The 19,550-nt window shown below is 47.1% G+C and overlaps 3 protein-coding genes across 3 annotated transcripts in view; all 3 read left to right on the forward strand.

Moving 5' to 3' along the window:
• The window catches only part of LOC125720430 (uncharacterized), a 284,101-nt gene that overhangs the window by 233,427 nt on the left and 31,124 nt on the right, over positions 1-19,550 (forward strand). The gene's annotated exons all lie outside the window — the stretch shown is intronic.
• Positions 7,323-12,739, forward strand: frg1 (FSHD region gene 1). Its single transcript, XM_048995880.1, has 9 exons — positions 7,323-7,457; positions 9,561-9,628; positions 9,794-9,916; positions 11,132-11,189; positions 11,267-11,381; positions 11,587-11,691; positions 11,779-11,870; positions 12,301-12,411; positions 12,569-12,739. The coding sequence occupies exons 1-9, from the start codon at positions 7,396-7,398 to the stop codon at positions 12,603-12,605; spliced, it is 771 nt and encodes a 256-aa protein (XP_048851837.1). The 5' UTR covers positions 7,323-7,395; the 3' UTR covers positions 12,606-12,739.
• On the forward strand, positions 14,759-19,523 carry asah1b (N-acylsphingosine amidohydrolase (acid ceramidase) 1b). The gene is made up of 14 exons (XM_048995864.1): positions 14,759-14,974; positions 15,205-15,251; positions 15,454-15,544; positions 15,665-15,751; positions 15,970-16,048; positions 16,132-16,206; positions 16,429-16,474; positions 16,638-16,782; positions 16,987-17,041; positions 17,296-17,377; positions 17,607-17,738; positions 17,916-18,039; positions 18,389-18,445; positions 18,541-19,523. The coding sequence occupies exons 1-14, from the start codon at positions 14,876-14,878 to the stop codon at positions 18,628-18,630; spliced, it is 1,209 nt and encodes a 402-aa protein (XP_048851821.1). The 5' UTR covers positions 14,759-14,875; the 3' UTR covers positions 18,631-19,523.

Here is a 19,550-nt window from a genome sequence, read left to right on the forward strand (position 1 = left end):
CCCAGGCCGCAGTTGCCCCCCACCCCCCATTCTCAAAACTTAGTGGTTGCCAGCAGTGATGTCATGACTAATTCATTAGACGATTCACCTCAACCACCATGTCCCCCCCCCCCTCCCCCGACACCGCCCTCAGTACACCTCCATTTACCTGGGAGCATGCTCACACCAGAGCTTCCAGTTTCCATCCAGTGGCAGAGACCTCCCTGTAACCAGCACATTTTGTCTTGCGAGTCGCTGAGTGCAGAGGAGATGGTACTTAAGGACATGCGGCGCTTTAACAGTGGCAAAGATAAAGGAGGGCCACAGGAGGGCCACAGGAGGGCCACTGGAGGGCCACTGGAAGATGATTGGAGGCCAATGCCAGTAAGGCGTGAGGAACATCTCTGTAAGAGTGACAGGGTACGCCTTATATTAGCAAGCATAAAATATTCGTAGAGAGTATAGGGTGTCCTGAGTGAGTAAAGGAAAATGATGTGGGTGAACCAGAGGCTGTAGCAACTAAGAGACTGACACTGGGAACACTGGGGGTGAGAGTGTGGTCACACACGCCCTTCGCAGGAACGTCAGTCGGTTAATCTGCGAAATGGCCATGGAGTAAATTATAGCTGCTGTCGGGACCAGGGTAACAATTAATAGAGGAACTTCAAGGTTTGTTTTCCTGAAGACTTGATTACTTGGGAAGTGGTCTTGCCGTCTCCATAATAAACGCTAAACGTGAGAGCTGTGCTCTGAATTTATCTGGGGGAGGTTTTGGTTCCTCTCGGACATTTGATCCTGACCTCCAAACCTCTACAGCTTAAAGATCCAGGCCTTGATCACATCAGAAGATCATTTAAGGTATTAAAGCAGACAACACAGTTTTGAAATGCATAAGGGAATGGTACAATTTTGTTAAAACTTGCATGGCGAGTGGGCATGGTCTCACAGCAGGTGATAATAGCTCGGTTCCGGGGGAAAAGCAAAGGAGGAGGGGGTGGATCTTTGTGTCCGGACCCCATGGTCGCCACGGCCCATGGCAACACTACGGAAGTTTGCCTCGAGGTTAATTGCTTTCTCGGGTTCCTGTCCACTTCCGCGAGCCCCGCCAGACAGATCAGCGACCGCCGCCTTAGCGTCGCTTGGGGACTCGCTGTCAGGAGTGTAACAATCTAGACGTGTCTGTGGCTAGTCTCACGGGCTCAATAACAGCACAACTTTATTTTTTTTTTTGTTTTGAGGGTGGGCTAACCATCTCTTTTCTCAGTACTGGAAAAGAGCCATTTCAGAATCTTCTGTCAAATGCTTCATTCTCTTCATTAAAACCATTCCCTCCTTCTCTCCTGTGGAAAGTGCCACAGAGCTCAAAATGATGACTGACATGTCTTTGATTTGAAGATGATTACTTTGGTCACATTCTGCCGTTTCTTTTTAAATTTTATTCTGAAACAATCTAGTGATCTCCCGTTCTCGCGAAGGGGCCGTTAATGCATTTGACCACAGCACGACCGCAGAGCGTTATGTTTATTCATCATCGCAGGCACTGTCAGTCTAGGTAAGGCAGTCCAGGTTTTTGCTCCCTCCTAGCTGTAGACTGTCTGGTAGGAAGCAAAAACCTAGACTGTCTGTAGGTCCCCGAGGAAACACTGGTCTATCGTATCACAGGGGCTTACCGGTTCCAACCCGAAGGCTGAGGAAGAGCACAGCCTCAGCCAAGGAGGACAGATGTACAGACATACGCGCATGTCACCAGAGGTACAAAACACACCTGTGTGCACACTGTGTACAGTTCTTAGGGAACTGCAGGTGGGTTATGTAGAGGTGTAAATAAGCATGTGTGCATGCAATTTTTTTTTTGGGGGGGGGGGGGGCTGCAGCTCATGGTTTTGCGTCAGACGTGGGGATTGCAGTGCCATTCGCTGAGACCTCTCAGGACTACCCTGGATGCTTTTCAAACATCCATTAAACCGAACGGACGAAGGCGATAAATGATTTACCTCCATCCCATCCTGCTAGGAGGTGATCTTCACATACACACGTTACTAAGGTTTAAAAATACCCCCTCGTGAATAATTCACCGCAGCTCATTCACACGTGAGCAGGATGGCTGCCCTTCCACTGCCTGGAAGGAGACAACACACATATCCTAATGTGTTTCCATCCCTGTAATCCTTCACTGACGAACACTGATGAATTTTTAGAGGACTTTATTAACGAGATGAATGCTGTTTTCAGGCTGGGCCAAAAAAAGAGGTCTGCAGCCCACTGGATGTCGATGGGTCCACAATTCGATCACTGCGAGTATGACGCAGATAAAAGATTTCAGTAAAAAGACGCACTGAAATTCCACCTTTCTTCCCTTGACTAGAGTCCGTACAGTCTACCCCCAGCGCCCTCCACCCACACCTGCCTCCTCCTTGTCATTCCCAGCCCCCCCATCAGGTTGCCAATCCTGTAGCACTGGCTCTCAGATGATACCTCAATGGACAGCTTTACTGCCTCCTTATATGATACATTTCAGCATATAATACTTATTCCTGGTTTTAAATGGTCTCATCAGTTTTAAAGATTTAATTAAACTTCTCATTCTGTGCCAGCGCCAGTATAACTATTGCCTTAGTAGTCTTCAACATGTATACATACTTCAACATGTATACAGTGCCCCCTAGTGGGGACTTTCAGTTATTTGCGCGAAAAACATAGGTTCGGGGAAACTGGAAAAGGACGCAGAGACATAATTCAATAGTTTCTACTGTAGAGGCTTCATTAGAGTTCGAGCGAAATGTGTAATTTCTGTGAAAGATGAGGGAACTTTAATATGTGCCACTGATGAGACGAAACCGCAGCCCGAAGATGCTTCTCTATTACTTTCCTCGAACAAATCACGCCAACAAGAAAACATATTATCCCGAGAATGGAAACTGTTTTCCTTTCATAATTAATGTTGCTCCCCATTCCGTGCGCGTTCACGCAGCACTGAACCCGTGTCAGCGATCATAATTACCGCTGCTGGTCCTCCAGACCGCGCCGGGCTGAAGCGCGGCCCCGCGATTACAGATACCGGGTAAAAAGCGGAGGAAACCGGAACACGCATGGTGCACTATTTACTTTGTAATGGATACAGACGCTGCTTTCCGGAATTACGTGCATGGAGTGATTTCTCTTTTTTGAGTCAGTTTTTCATTTGATTAGATTTATTTGTGGCTGAAAGATGATAGGGGAATATGGAAGAAAAACTCACCGGATGGAGGAAATAGCATTATTAACCTGGACAGGGACCAGTACCTATCCGCTTGTAGCATGATAACGCTCGGGGCTTGCAGATGGGGGAGAGAGACAGATGGGGAGAGCAGGGGTACTGACAGAGAGACACAGATTGATGGGGGGTGTGGCCAGGGGTGGACTAACTTCTCTGGGGGCCCATAGATGGGGGGCCCATAAGTGGGCCATTTAAGCTATTATTCTGGAACAGAAAGAGAAGTGAGAGAGAATTAAAGATGGAATGTAACATGAATAATATGCTAATCAAAGTGCTGGGTGCTGCAGTGAAACTCACAAATCAGGATGGGGGTGGGAGAGCTGTCTAAATATCGTCGATCGGGGTAGGGGGGTTTCGCACCAGCAGATCGATCGGACAAATTTAAAATATATGATGTTATTATATTTTATAATGGTTTAACCAAAATTCGTAGGTAAATGGTTTTGAATGGATCTGAATTTGATTTGTGTTTTGTTACTAAAAAAAGAAAAACTACTGGAAACCAGCAGGGGGCTCCCTAGGGGGCGGGGCCCTCCCCAAATTCCGCAGGTATGCAGGTGTGTCCTCTGGGAAAACAGTAAACTAAGTTACAACACCCTCCTCCAAGATGCCATATTATGTTTTCACTTACGAAACAAAACAGTTTAACTTAATGTGGACGTGAAGCCCTGGGACTGACCGAGGGGCCCTCCGGGCAGCATGAAGAGCCGGCAACCCCACAGTCCAGCTGGACCGCAGAGAGAGTCCTGCTCGCCCAAAGGCTATATTTCATTGGCCATTAACTGCTGCCTAACATGTCAGCGGTGAAGGTCTTTCTGTACCTATGCTTGGGAACATGAAGTCCGGCTTGTACTCATTCATCCAGAGGAGGATAATGACCGGTCCCCATGCTGAGATCCGACAATCGGGACCAAAGATTGCTAACACCACCTCCACTTCTGCTGTTTCTTCGAGCGTAAAATTGTGTTTAAATACAAATGTGAAATAACTTTACTGGATACTAAGCCATAATTTATCAGGATCTTGAAGACTAGTGAGACAGTGACAGATTAGAAGATACGGACAGGTTCGACTGCGGTGTCCAGCAGCAAACGCGTCCGGTGTGAAATGACCAAAGCGCTTCTCTTCTGCACACTTTCGTCTCGAGGAGCCGTCTGCCATGATGATATTCCAGTGCGTTTCACACAACACTGACCGGTTCCGATGCTCCACCAACGTCATTTCAGCGGGCTGATGGAAAAGCGGCCGTGTGTTAAACCCAGGCTTCACTCTCCATCTTCAGCGGCTAAACGCGCGGCCCTCGCGCCTAAATTCTGCTCACGTGCGCAATCCGCGCAATCCGTGCAATCACGTCCACCTTTCTCACTGTGCCTTCATAATCAAGCGCCGGCCCAGGTTCCATCCCAAATCCGTATGATCCGCCTCTGTGCCTCCCACCAGTATTTTACGCATGATCGTTTATTAACTACATGCTGTATTTTATTAAAGTACAAGGCATAAACATTCGTGTTCTCTTTTAAATGTGGCGGTCATGGGCGGCGTGGCGGTCCTGGGTCCCTTTTGTGTGGAGTTCGCACGCTCTCCCCGTGCCCGTGTGGGGTTTCGCCAGGGGCTCCGGTTTCCTCCAGCCCACGCTGTTATGTGTACTGTGGTGTGTTGGTTTCCCGCCCGGGGTTGGTTCCCACCTGTGCCCATTGTTCCTGGGATAGGCTCCGGTCCCCCCCATGAACCCCAGTTGGGATTAAGCGGTTTCAGAAAATGGATGGATGACTTTGTATCATATTGTGCCATGGTTTTAAGCCGGTTACATGCAGGGTGTGTCCGAACGAAGGGGGCATTTCTGGATTTTTTTGTGGGTCCCTGGACAAGGTCACTGTCCATCTCTCTGGGAGGGGTCGGATTCTCCATAGCAAGCTGCCCCTGCTGAGAAAATCCAGGCACCAGGACAAAGAAGCTGAAAATACGATTTTTAGACAATGGCATTTTTCAGCCTCTGCCATTAGAAAATGGCAGAGAGTCCCTAGTACAGACTCTGAGGTCATCGCTCACATGCCATGTTTCTCCTCATCCAGGAACCCGAAACAACATTATGTGAGAGTGAAACTGACACGGGAAACATCTTACCTTCTAGCACCTTCTGTTATGCATAACCCCTGCCAGATGAATCTGAGTTCCAAAGCCGCTTTCCATATGTGGGCGAATTTGTCACTTTTAAAGTGTTGTGGTTCCCTTAATGAATGCCCTTAGACACACATGTAGGATCATTTCCATTCCTGCTCTGCTGGTTGAGGTCTGCAGAAGAGACAGACGATCCCAGTGATGGCACATCTGGGAGGGGCCTGCTTTGGCCCTTTGCCCAGAACGGCCAAAACCATCACCGGCTCCCTTAACGAGGACACACTTAAGGGCCCACCGGTATTACAGATACAAGCAGACTTTCAGGCTCGCTGATGTTTCACCCCCTGTTGTGTGAGAGTGGAAGGTTGTGCTGGTGCTGCTTGGCAGGTCTTATGCCCTGAAATGTAACAGGCTCTGTGGGTATAAACGTGCCAATGCGCTGCTTTGACGCATTCCATCAGCGAACGTCTCCCACCATGCATTAATCATGAGGCCCACACGGGCGCATTGAAAACCTTCATGACTTTCAGCTGGAGCACCTTTGTGCATTCAGCCACCTCGGTAATCCTGTGATGATGAGAGAGGCCGGGGGTAGATGGGGGAGGCGGGGGGGGGGGGACACACACACACGAAGTGGTGAAGTATTCAGCCCTTCAAAGAGGAAGCTTTCAAGATCTGTAATAAACGTCTTTGAATGGCACTGCCTAATTCCCATTTTTGCGTGGGGCGGCACCTACCCATCTGCTCTGCCATTCCACTGCATGCGCTTATTTCACGCTCGGCGCTGCGCTGGAGAACGTCACCCTGTGGCCACGACATAAATGCATCTTAATTTCTTATTAATTACAGATAAAAGGCGGGAGAATAGCCCTAAATCCAATATATCAGCAATTAATCGAATAGAGGGAGCGGGGTGAAATCTGGCTTGTGTAGCCGTCACCGTTCAGTACAAACCCATTTTATCACGGGCGCGTTTATTAGTTCATCCCATAACCCTGAAGCATAACGCGGATTTAATCATTCATACACTGTCGGTGGCTCTCATTCCCACTCGCGATGTCAGTTCTGCTCAGTGTGAAACGAACGCCCGGTACAGTTCATTATTAGCGACAGACCCTGCTCCGTTTCATTCGTTTGAACTCCTGACAATGTCGCCAAGTGATTTATTGCAGCCTATTCGTCGCCTCCTGATGGGACCGGTCCCCGCTAATGGGGGATTATTAGAGGAGAGGTTTCAGTCCACCTACACGAGGGAAGGTGCTTTCAGCCGAGCTGACTAATTGCTTTGGCGATGACACAGAAAAGTCTAATCTAAGGCTACTTTTCAGGGGGTCTTCCAGCGAGACCGGCTCCTGGACCAGCGGACCATCTTGCTTGCTGGAGATTACAGCGACGATGAGGCTCCGATCCTCTGGCTGCTGTCACACTGACACAGTGACACGAAAGCGGCGCCAAGCCGAAGGGACTCCAGAGTGACAGAGCGCATGGTGCGAGTCTGACGCAGGCGGCCATTTCAGTCCTTTTAGATAGCAGTGCTGGGCCGGCTGATGTGTGGTTTATAGCTATATATCATGGCTCCATGTCTTGTACAATATTTTGTTTCCTTCATAGGTTTTTACTAGGCTGATTAGATGATCCATGTCATCCCAGGCAGGACAGGGTTTGCAACTACCATTTCACTTTAAAGGCCCTAGATTTCACACAAGCATTCGAGGTCTTGCTGTGTTCTGATCATGTATATGTCACTAATATTAATGAGTCTTTCAATCAAGGGAACAAACCAGTAAAAGCACAAGAAGAACTGAACTATTTAGCCAAGCACAGAAGCCTTAGTAGTTTGTAAACCCTGAAGTAGCTCAAAGTGTCTTCTCTGACATAGATTATCTGCTCACCGTCTCTTTACAAAACTCTTGGTTAACATGAGATGGCGTTGAAGCCCTTTACCTTTTTGCATGCGGCCTCCGGGCACACGGGGGCGCTGTGATCCGACGAGTCTGGGCATCTCCGACTAGCGTCGCTGTCCTCCGCACTGAGAGCTAAACATGGCGGACTATTCGAGAGTTAAGTCGACGAAACTGGTCCTGAAAGGATCAAAGGATAAGGGGTGAGCTGAATATCTACCCGCTGTTGTCTGTTTAACAAGAATACCCCGGCTAGTGTGCCAGTGAGGTAATGATAATCGAATGTTAATCAGTGGTTTGCTGGCCTATATGATTACTCTTAAGGCACCGTTTCTGTGGTAGACGAGCATGTTGCTATCAGGCCAAAACAAGGATTATGCTTATTAAGGTCCGCGTTGTTCAGCTTTTGGGCAATTATTGGTTTTAGTCACTAGAACGACTGAGCTGGGTTTACATTTACTTATTTGCGTGTTTAGTTGCGTTAGTTGATGCCATTCATTTAGTGGATTCTTCTGTTTTGCTGCTTTTGTCAGTATTTAGGCGCTGTTAACCGTTTCATCGTTTTGTATGAACTACCCTAATGCCTGTCGCCTTTTTACTACGTCACCCCGCCATTGCCCACATCTGGTTTTACAGTGTTTTTATTTGACCGAGATGATTTTCTACTAGACCTGTTACTTATTTTAGGAATTTTTCAATCCTAAATGTACATGCATTAAGTCGCAACCTTTATCGGTGGTCTTTAAAATCACTGATATTTATAGGGGGGAAAAGAGATTGCTGAATATTATTGATTCCTTAAAATTATTAGAAGAGACCACTTAGCTATTTCTTGTTTGTTTGTTTGTTTGTTGTGTGAAGGTCATAATTATATTTACATTACGGGAGCCTTTTTACATTGAGAGTCAAGTTTCGGAGATGTTGCTCATGGACTCTTCTACTCTCTGCTTGGAGTAGTACTGCTGAAGCTGCCCGCTTCCATTATTGGGGGGTGGGGGGGTTGCTTATCCCCGGAGGAGTCATCGGCTACCGCATCCTTTCACTGAGGTTTCTCATCAAGCGCAAACGCAAATATGAACAGGGTTTTTTCGCAGCCTTTGTCGATATTAGTGAAGTATTCGCCTCGGTTGATCGAGCTGCCCTGTGGGACATCCGGAGACTTCGGGATTCCCCCGATGTTGCTGGACATCATGGCCGGCCTGTACTCTGGTACTGTTAATACTGTGCAGAGTGGAGGCAGACCCTCTGCGCTTTTCCTAGTGGATTCTGGGGTTTGTCAGGTGTTTTTCTTCCTGCTTTGTTCAATGCTTACATGGACTAAGCGCTGGGCAGGGTGGTGGTGTCCATAGACTGTGGGGCAGCTCTTGGTGAGGAAAGATTTTCAGGTCTTGACTTTACCCACGATGCTGTGCTCAAGGTTAATGGAGGCTCTAATCAGGGCTCTCGAGCGACTGGGCGAGGAGTCTGAGTACCTGGGCTTGTGGGTGTCCTGGATAAATACCAAGATCCAGGCCGTTAATGACCTCTTGGGCACAGCCATCAGCAGTGTCTGTCTGCAGAGAGAATGTCGACTGCATTGAGTGGTTCACTTACCTCGACAGCGACATTCATGTCTCTGGTGACTCTTCCTATGAAGTCAGCAGATGGATTGGGAGAGCATGGGGGGTCATGAGGTCACTGGAAAGGGAAGTGTGGGATTTCAAAATCTTTGCAGGTTCCAAAGATTCCTGGTGCTCCCTGTGTTGCTGTATGATTGAGAAACATGGACTCTCTCCAGTGAGCTATGACAGACTCGATGATACTGTCTCTCTTTGGAAAATCCTTGGGTACCACTGGTTTGACTTTGTGTCGAATGATCGGCTGCTCAAGGAGTCCCTAATGAGGCACATTACCTGCATTACGAGAGAGCATCCATTATGGCACTATGGCCATGTGGCGCGTTTCCCTGAAGGGTCATTGCTGAGGACCTGAGCAGCTGGACCAGGCCGAGGGGACGCCCACGTAACACCTGGCTGCAGCAGATAGATGGACATTTCCAGAGGATGGGAGTGGACCATGTCTTGCCCTAGGAGGGGTGCCAGCTGGGATGGCTATGTGTTTCGTCGTACGGTGGGTGTGGCCACGGGCTGTACCAGTGCATGCTCCTCATCCTGACCTGCGTGTTAAATTGGAGCCGCACCTAAGCTCTTCAGGGTGGTAGATCTGCAGGATCAGCAGTGAGCAGCCCTGATCTATATACACACTGCAAGAGGAGTGTATCAGGGACCCAGATGTTTGAGGAGCATTTTTTATTCTTTCAATTGCAGCAAGAAGAAGAGAAACAGGGACAATAAGAGAAAAAGGGAAGACGATGCAAATCGAAAGGACGTTGTTGGTAAAAAAAGACTTTGAAATATTGTGTTCTCTGTGTTAACACTGATTGTTAATATTATCGGATCCTTGTGTGCATAATGTCCTGTGCATATGTGAAGGCATTCTGAAGGTGGGTACAGAACCCTTTCATATATATATATTTTTTTATCTGACTTCTTCACTCCAGGAGGCTGGTGGGTGGTTGGTCACTTCGGAGAAATCAGTGGAACAGTTTCCATAGAGATGCACGAGAGCTCATACGTCCACGCTTTGGACACAGGGCTCTTCACTCTCGGGGCACCACACAAAGGTACAGCAGTGCATTCCGGCCGCTCTTTGCATCACACATCTGGGAACAGGGACAGCGCCCTCTGTCACTCAGTACCTGTAACTACACCGGGCCTGATTGTTTTTTTCCCTTCTCCCTGAAAAAGAAACAAATCCTGGAAAATATTTCAGTTCTATAAAAAAAAAAAAAAAAAACCTATTTGACATTTTATCTGTTCAGTACATAATTGAGTGTGAAAGGACTTTTAGCCTTGTATTAATATTCTATTTCTTGCAAAATTGTTGCGCGTGGAGCATAAAATGCAGGAAAGTGAATCGGCCAGGTGCATTTTGAAGTTACTGATTGATTTTGAATTGTAAAGAGCCACTATTTAGACCCACGTATGAATGTGGGGAAAAAGTGCCGCTTTTCATTTTCCAGCCCATTATAGCACCTTTATAATGGCATTGTCATGGTGGGCAGCGGGCTCACGTCTTGCCGTGGCCTGTGGGGCTCCCAGACTGGGCTGCTTGAGCGTAATCAGTGCCAGGAACCCAGAGGGTCCCGTTCTCATGTGCCGGCAGACGGCGAGAACGGCGCCTGATGGACGTGTGCTGTCAGGGCCATCGCCTCGCAGGGATTTCAGGCGAATTTCCGGGCCATTCATGTAGGGGAACTGATTGTGATAATTGCTTCCCCCCCCACCTAATTGTCTGCTTGTCAGCGCCCTCGCCACGCTGCATGGTAGGGATAATTGGGTACGCTTCTGGGCAAGGCAGGGTGGGAGACTGCAGGAAGAAAAGGCATTTTCTTTGTAGGGCTGATGTATAAGCTGGGAGGCCTCTGCTATGGAGAGTGGACGCGGCTAATGGAAGGTGACTGGTAGTTATTGTGGACCCCTGAGACTGCTGGGAGATTATTTCTTTGCCACTGGGGCCGAATTGATTCCCAGTGAGATTTAGAGTGTGCCCATGCACACCACTCGCTGCACTTCAGGTGTTTAATTGGACTTTAGCGGCGTTTAGCACAGCGGTATGTCACATTGACGTTTATCAGTTATAAACCAATGTATCTTCGTTTCTGTGTGACTTGTATATATTTTTTAAAAGGGCAGTGGACGTATCCAGCAATCTGGATATTAATCCTTGAGACCCTGGCCCTTGCCTGTTCCGCTACGTGAGCTCGAACTTCGGGGTAACATTTGAACTTCGTGCCACGAGCCTCCATCTTTTAAAGCGAGTCGTTCTGCCCTTGCAGGGGAAGAGGGGCCAGTCCCCCCCGAGCAGTTCACAGCCATAAAGGTGTCGGACTCCAGGTGAGACCCGCTGGCTTGTCACCGTCGTCATGCACATGTCAAAGGCCCATCGTGACACGCCTCCGTTTCACCTTTAGGATCGCCCTCAAGTCAGGCTACGGGAAGTACCTGGGGGTGGACGCGGAGGGCGTGGTGGTGGGCCGCTCTGACGCCATTGGGTCCCGGGAGCAGTGGGAACCGGTCTTCCAAGATGCGAGTACTCAGTGTTTCAAGTTTCAAGAAAACACCTCTAGGTGGCGATATTGGCAATAATAACAATAATAATGGATTGTTGCATTCCTGACAGCAGCATCCAGAATCCTCACGAATTTGTCTGGTTTTACAGCTGGATGTTTTGACAGAAGGGAGGCTTGGACATTTGATTAAACTCGTTCTTGCTACTTTCCCACCTTCTCAGGGTAAGATGGCTCTGATGGCTGCCAATAGCTGTTTCATCTCCTACAGTGAAGACGGCGACATTGTTGCCAGGAGCAAGACTGCTAAAGAGGAGGAGATGATAAAGGCAAAATGTTTTCCTGAGGGGGAGCACTCTATTCAGAGGAGGGGCATGGAGTAGGTCGGTGAACACGTACCCTTTTTCCCCAAACAGATCCGCTCCTGTGCTGAGAGGGAGGGGAAGAGGAGCGACGACATCGCAGATGAGGACCGGGGGAACGTCAAGAGCTGTGAGATAAACTATGTGTGCGTACATCACTGTGGCGGGCTTGGAACCAGCACCCTGCTGGGTGTTTCTCACTGCTGTGTGTGGCTGGCTACCCCAGTGGGGTTAGACTATTCCTGGGTTTGGACCTAAAGGCAGTCCGGTCCTCGAGGGCCCACAGACAGTCCACATTTTTGCTTCCTCCCAGCTCCTGGCAGGACTGTCCAGTAGGAAGCTGGGAGGGAGCAAAAACGTGGACCATCTGCGGGTCCCCAAGGCCCGGGATGGGAAACTGCCTTAGGGTCATTAGAAACAGCAACGGCTTACTGTGTTACCTCTTAGCCGCAAAGACCACCCCCGGGGTACTGGCCTGTCCCTGTGTGCCAGCCCCCCCCCTCCCCCCCTCACATTTCAACTGGGCTGTCACATAGTGTGGGGCAGACCAGACTGACTGTGCCTTCTGATTGGCAGGAAGAAGTTTCAGAGCTTCCAGGACCAAAGGCTGAGGGTCAATGAGGGAGACAACATTGAGCTGAAGAAGGCCAGACTAGACGGAAAGTTCCACGAGACAATGCTTGACCGGTATGGGGTGGGGCAGATACAATACTGATGGCCCTCATGCATATTAATTAGGTCAGATGGGCGGTGGTTTGTTAGACTGACCTATCAGGTTGTGCTGTTCGTTCAGCAAGGCGGGCCTCGTCTTGTCCTGATGTAGGTTTCTCTTTGTCATCCACAGGAGAGCCAAGATGAAAGCTGACCGATACTGCAAATGAGATTTCATGTTTTTTTCTTTGTATGTTTTTTTTTCTTCTTAAATGTTGTGTATTTTTCCCTGTGGAGTTTTTTTTTTTAATCTGCAGTCGATGTTCTTTTCTTTATTAGCATTAAATCTTTGAGAAAAAGTGAATCGTATTTAATGGTCTTTATAGATTTTAAGTGGAAGTCTTTTGTGCTGTATAATGTGCGCTTTTACTTATATTGAGGGAGGCTGTCTTTTAACTATTGGCAAAGAGCTCTGATTTATTGGCACATCTAAATGCAATTTGGTACAAGGAAGGTATTCAGAAAACATTTAAACCGTTGAAGTCTTCGCTTTTGGGAATGTTTAGTTCATTAAATTCAAGTCGATACGTATTGACAAAAAAGTGTGGGTCAGTTTCTCTGCCGGATAATGGTGAGTTCTGTGAAGAAGAGTTAAATAACGGGTTGTAACAGCCCAAATCGATTCCCTGATTTAAAGCCATGGTTTGGGGGGGGGGGGGGGTTTATCAGCCATTACACTTACATGGCAGCTCCATCACAGCCTAACCTCGCTGCAATCAGATGCCGTGTTTCCGTGCACTGGGTTGCTTGCTCCATTTACGCTCCTCAGCCGGATCAATGAGACGCCCCCGGGGAGGGGGCTGAGGCTCCTGTGTCAGCAGTGGCTCCCGGGCAGACGGCTGTGTGCACTGGCTCCTTGTGAGTCATGATGTTATCGAAATTAGCCCCGTTTGCAGGCTGCTGAGCAGTAAAACATGATTACATTGTAAATGTATGAAAGACAATCGATGCCAATAGAGACCTTTACGGTAGTAAAACAATATGGGAATTATGTTACCATCTCAGCACAAATCTATTTTATAAGAGCCTGTTTAAAATTGTCCATGTGAAACGTTAATGTACTTTTTAGTTTACCGTACATTACCTTCATTCATTTAGCAGACACTTTATTCCAATTGACATAGAAGCGAGGCAGTACATCACAAGGTTATGCTGCAGTTCTAGTCCTTGAATAGTCTAATTAGGTCCTTGCTTTTTGTGTTCCGAGTCCCCCTCCAAGACTGCTTTCACTTGGGTATTCATTGGAACTTTAGCATAGCTGTGCCTATGCCTAGTTGACCTCTTGACAGCAGGTATGTTTACAATGCGCTATATGCCTCACTTGTATGTCGCTTTGGCCAAAAACATGTAAAAAGTCATTTGAATTGCCATTATTAATTCTTTGAAAGGAGAGTCGAGATGAAGTAGCGTGTGGTGCAGAGGGTTAAGTCTCTGAGATCAGAAGGGTGTTGGTTCACGGCCATCATTGGCAAAACAGTCATGTCTGTGGGCCCTTGAGCAAGGCCCTTAACCCGCAGCTCCATGGGCACCACTGAAGGTGGCTGCTCTTCACTGCCAAGCTTGCTCTCACCTACGTGTATGTTATGGAGAGCAAGATGGGGTAGGTGAAAAGAGAATTTCCCCACATGGATCAATAAAATGTCATTACAGTATTACTAAAACTATATTGTTGTATGATCTGTTATGTTGTATGATTAATGAGGTGGCATGGAGGTGCAGTGGTTAGCACTGTTGCCTCACACCTCTGGGACCCGGGTTCGAGTCTCCGCCTGAGTTACCTGTGTGTGGAGTTTGCATGTTCTCCCCATGTCGTCGTGGGGTTTCCTCTAGGTAGGAGTGCATGTGTGAGTGAATGATGTGTGAGTGTGCCCTATGATGATATCCTGGGTTGTTCCCTGCCTCGTGCCCATAGCTTCTGGGATAGGCTCCGGACCCCCTGTGACCCAGAAGAATAAGCAGTTTGAAAAATGGATGGATGCATCTGATTAATTAACCAAGTATATTAACTAGAAGCAGCAGGTAAGTTTCACATCTAGTTATGGCGCAGTGATCATATAACCGCACTTCTCCTTTGGATACGAGTGCCCAGAAAGTGAAGTGGTGTAAACTGGAATCTCCACAGACTCACATGATCATGCTCGACTTCCTTGTTTCCTCCCATTTATCTGCTGGAGGGGGAGCGCACAGTAACGTTACTTTTTATTACAAACTACATCCATAATAGCAAAATAAATATTGTGCTTATATTTAAACATGAAAATTTACGTGGAAACTGTCATTCTACTCGACTATTTGTGGTTATTGTACGATATACACGTGATCATGCGCTCTCCACGCCCCCCATTTCCGTATGGTTCAGTCCGGCAATGGTCGCTCCCACAGCAGGTTTTGTTACGTGAAGCTCTTCCTTGTTTAGGTTGGACTTCAGCTGCCTTCGAATATGGATTCTGCACGTCGGTGCTGTCTGCATCTTCTGGCATTTGTCTGCGTTTATCTTTCGTACGAAGGCTGCTTCGTTTCCGCGCACTTAGCGCCTCCGGTGAGTCAGATTTCATCTCGTTTACGTTACTGATCAGCTAATCCTGTTGCGCAGCCCTTGCCTATTACCCACAAAGAAATCAGTTGAAATGATCAAGAATGTATTGGTCATTGTGCCCAACATAGCTGTGACGCTTCTAGTTTTGTCACTTTGGTTTTATTCACTTTATTTATTTCATTCTCTTTATTTTATTTATTTTATTTTTTTAAAAACTTCTTTTTATTATGCAGTTTACGGAAGAATGCCGCACCGGCATGTACCCGCCTACAGGTCCAACGTAAGTGTTACTTTTGCATTCCGTTTTGTGAAATATGAGTTTTTAAAAAGTCCACATGACTTTGTTATAATGGTTACTGGTTAACTGCGTCCAGCTGTAACTTAGGCGAATGGCCATGCTGTGTTATTGACCCCCGAGGGTTTGATGGCGTTTGATAACCTTTTTTGATGTGTTTTCTGATGCCTGGTTATTTGTTTATTAGGTTCAAAGGTGCAGTCACCTGGTATACAGTAGACCTCAACTTACCTGCCAGCAAGAGATGGGCTGCAGTGATCAGTGACAAAAAAGCTGATGTAAGCATGCATGGCAGTGTTATCCGCCTTAGCAAAGCTGGATGCAGGCATGATGGCTGCCTGAACACGCCCAGACAGTGACCTGACTCTGCCTTGTCACCTCGGCCTCATCCCCTACAGCTGGTCGCCATGATCCAGGTGATACGTGACTTGGCCAATGCTTTCGTGCCCAGCGGGAAGCTCATTGAGATTGTAGACAAGGACCTGGTGAGTACTATTGATAATGGTACTATTTCTCATTCTGACCGTTAGGTTTGTGCACTGATGGCAAACTATCATCTCTGGATTACTGATCTGCAACGATGTTTAGTTCTCTGACTTTACTTTTGAGATATTTCCAGATCAGAGCATTGACCCTTTCCTTAAGCACCCTTGAGAAAGTGCAGAGTTGCGTTACTGATTGTTGCACCTGCTTCTGTCAACAGCCGCTTCTTGTGGACACGCTGCCGTATCCGTTCAACGAGGAGATCCGTGGAATCGCAGCGGTATCCGGGGTGCCTCTCGGTAAACGGAACGGAAACCGTTTCTTGCTTTTATAGTTTTAGGACAAACCTCACACCTTCCCACGGTGCTTCTTCTGTTCACAGGAGAGGTCGTGCTGTTTAATATCTTTTATGAGGTGTTTACTGTCTGCACTTCAGTTGTGGCAGAAAATTCCAAAGGTAAGTACAGCCTTCTTACATGAAAGGGCAACAATTTCTTCAGAATGTTGGAAATAAGTTGTCAAGCGAAGATAAACAACATTACTTTCATAGATAACTGAAAAGGAGTGTTAGACACACAGGTAATAGTACTCGTATTTGCATAATTGAGTTGTAGTGTTTGTGCAGTGATTAGATATAATTGGATAATTCGGCATTCTTCTTGATTTGCTCTCGTTGCAGGAAATTTGTTCCATGCTCGAAATCTGGATTTTGGGTTGTTTATGGGGTAAGTGAGGGTGACTTGTGCTGAAGATGTGGATACAGAGTCCAGCAAACCTGCTTATGGAGAAATTAAAAATCTCCAGAGCTACTGGTTATAACTTGGTCATGTTTTGGTCTCGCCCTCTCCTGCAAGAGGTACTGATGATGATGATGATGTTGTTGTCAAGGTGGGACGTGAAGAATAAGACATGGATCTTGACAGAGAAGCTGAGGCCACTGGTGGTCAATGTGGACTTCAGGAGGAACAACCAGACGGTCTTTAAGTCGACTAACTTTGCTGGCTACGTGGGCATTTTAACAGGCATCCGTCCTGTAAGAGCTCCCCTCCCCCGCTCTTAGTGGGTTTAGTGCATGATTATCTGTGCGCTTGATTTGATGGCTGTAGGGAGTGAAAAATTATCATTCCTATAAAGTGGCCTACTGCTTTCACATAAAGTTAAATGAAGCACGAAGACTATGAGCACAGTGGTGATGCATTAAGAAGTTGGCTAAAGACCTGTGTCCGGCCTCTTTCAGCATGTCTTTACCTTGACCATGAACGAGCGCTTCAGCCTTGATGGGGGGTACATCGGTAAGATGTCCATCTCCTTCGTACGTCTTGCTACATTCCAGCGCATCTGTGACAAGGTTTCACTTTCGTTGAGTGCTGTAAGGCTGATGAAACAGTGGGCTTTTTGGGAAATCCTTTTTGCGTAGTGGGCTCTGCTTTAGCTGAATGGCCACCGGCATCTGCAGCATGTGATCGCTCGGCTGGGTTGACAGTGACAGTAAGCACAGTGACCATGTTCTGGTGGTCATGACCATAGCCTCTTCATTCCCTCTCAGGGATCCTGGAGTGGATCCTAGGCCAGAGGGATGGGATGTGGATGAGCTTCCTCACACGGTCTGTGTTGGAGAACGCTACCAGGTAGCCTCTCATCATAGCAGTACTGCCTACATGGGCCATTTGTTGAAGCTTGTGTTTCATCTGTAAGCCTAATTTTTACCAATCTGTCATAGTTGCCCTGTTGTATAAAGGCAGTGATTCTTGTTTTTCTGTATACATTTTTTGTGGTTCAGGATAAAAGCTCCGTAAGAGTGACAGACAATGAATCTACAGTAGATAAATAACCGTGAACTTCTGCATCCTGATTCAGCTACGAGGAGGCCAAGAAACTGCTGTCTCAGACTAAACTGCTGGCACCAGCCTATTTCATCCTTGGTGGGAACCAGACTGGTCAAGGTTGTGTGGTAACCAGGTCCAGGACCCTCAGCTTGGACATCTGGGAGTGAGTAGCTCTGATAGCATCACACCTGTCACAGAACTGGCGCTGTTCACCATAGGGTATAATTTGGATAGGATTTACAGCCCCTGCAAGCTTGGCTGTTTAGAAAGTGATACCGGGATGCGTCAGTTCAAGGCTGGTAGCTTCACTTCCTGAAGTCTCACATGCATGTGCTGTTAGGCTTGACCACAGCCTAGGAAGGTGGTATGTGTTGGAGACTAATTACGACCATTGGAAGGAGCCGCTGTTCGTGGACGACCGCAGGACCCCAGCCATGAAATGCATGAATCAGACCACACAGGCGGTGAGTGTTAACCATGCCTGGGAAGAGGCGTGAGGTCATGGAGCTTGAATCTGGAGGTTTAAGAACCTTGAGGTCAATTGTTGAACCACTAAAACGTGATTGTACAAGTATACAGGCCGCTGATGAAATCCCAGACTTTGCAGAGTAATTTCACTGGTCCTTAAGCAATTCTATTAACCTCCACTTACACCAGGGATCACCTGACCCTTCTTTGTCAAAAATGTATGTTTTATGTACAAGCAGCTGCTAAATAAGTGTGAATGTAAAATTTATGTAAGAGTTAAATGGAAAAACCTCCAAATAAACTCCAACATTGTAGTGACCTGGACCTCCTTACCTCTGTCCTTAGAATATTTCACCCAAGACCCTGTATGATGTTCTTTCAACCAAACCAGTTCTGAACAAGGTAAAGGTGAAACTTACTTCAGATTGGCTGTCTGTTGATTAGTTTGGTGCAAATGCGTTTGATTAATACCCATTTCTGCTTGCTTTGCCATGTAGTTGACCACCTATACGACGCTGATGGATGTATCCACAGGCCTCTTGGAGGCCTATCTTCGGGACTGCCCCGATCCCTGTTCACCGTGGTGAAGCTCCCTTTGACAAACCTGGTCCCAGAGCAGCTTGGAGCAGTGCTTTGGGTAGTTTGCTCTTTACTAATGTACCTCTCCTACACCTCAGGCTTGTGTACCGGCTGCTGGGACAGCTTCAAAGTGCCATGATGAATATTGCTTGAGGATGTTGGTTCCTCTTTCTGAATTGTTTCCTTAATGAAGTCTGGCAGCTGGCTATAGGTAGATGTTTCTGTCTCTGTCAATGAACACAATGAATCACACCATGTCCAGTTTTTACTATGGTCCTGTTTTCACACATGGTGACCACAAAAAAAGTCTTAAGCTAAATCTGGCCCTGGATACTTTCCATACTCATTAACGAAAAGTGTCATATCCACAAATGGATCCACAAATTTCCACAGCTGGACATTTCTGGGTGGAATTAAGCAAATGAGTAACAAGTTTAATTTCCATTGGTTATACTAAAGTTGCCATATTTGGACCCAGTGAAGTCACCAAGTGCCTTAGTAGGCTGGTTTCATAATGTATCAAACTGTGATCCATATGCTTGCGTCCTCTGCTCTGAGGGTCTGAATTAAAATGCAGTAACACTATGGAGTGAATTGACACGGGTGCAGGGGTTGTCCAGGGTGTGGTCAGCCATCTACAGTGGGTCCTGTCGCACTTAACATTTAGCCCATAGCTGAGCCTAACAAATGTAGGAAAGCAGTGATTCATGATGCAGTGTCTATGGAAATAATTGATTTATTGCATGACAAGATTGAAAATAAATTCTCAGCCACGTGTAACTTGTTTTCATGGCCATGGTGTCTTAGGCCTATATGCTACAGTAACAGCTCTATCGATTACTTGTGCAGCAGAATTGTTATAAAAGATATGTGATTAAAACCTTGCTGGTTCATTTTAAAATTGTCAATCCCTTAATGTCACACAACC

This window comes from Brienomyrus brachyistius, chromosome 25 (assembly GCF_023856365.1).
Source record: "Brienomyrus brachyistius isolate T26 chromosome 25, BBRACH_0.4, whole genome shotgun sequence".
NCBI lineage: Eukaryota > Metazoa > Chordata > Actinopteri > Osteoglossiformes > Mormyridae > Brienomyrus > Brienomyrus brachyistius.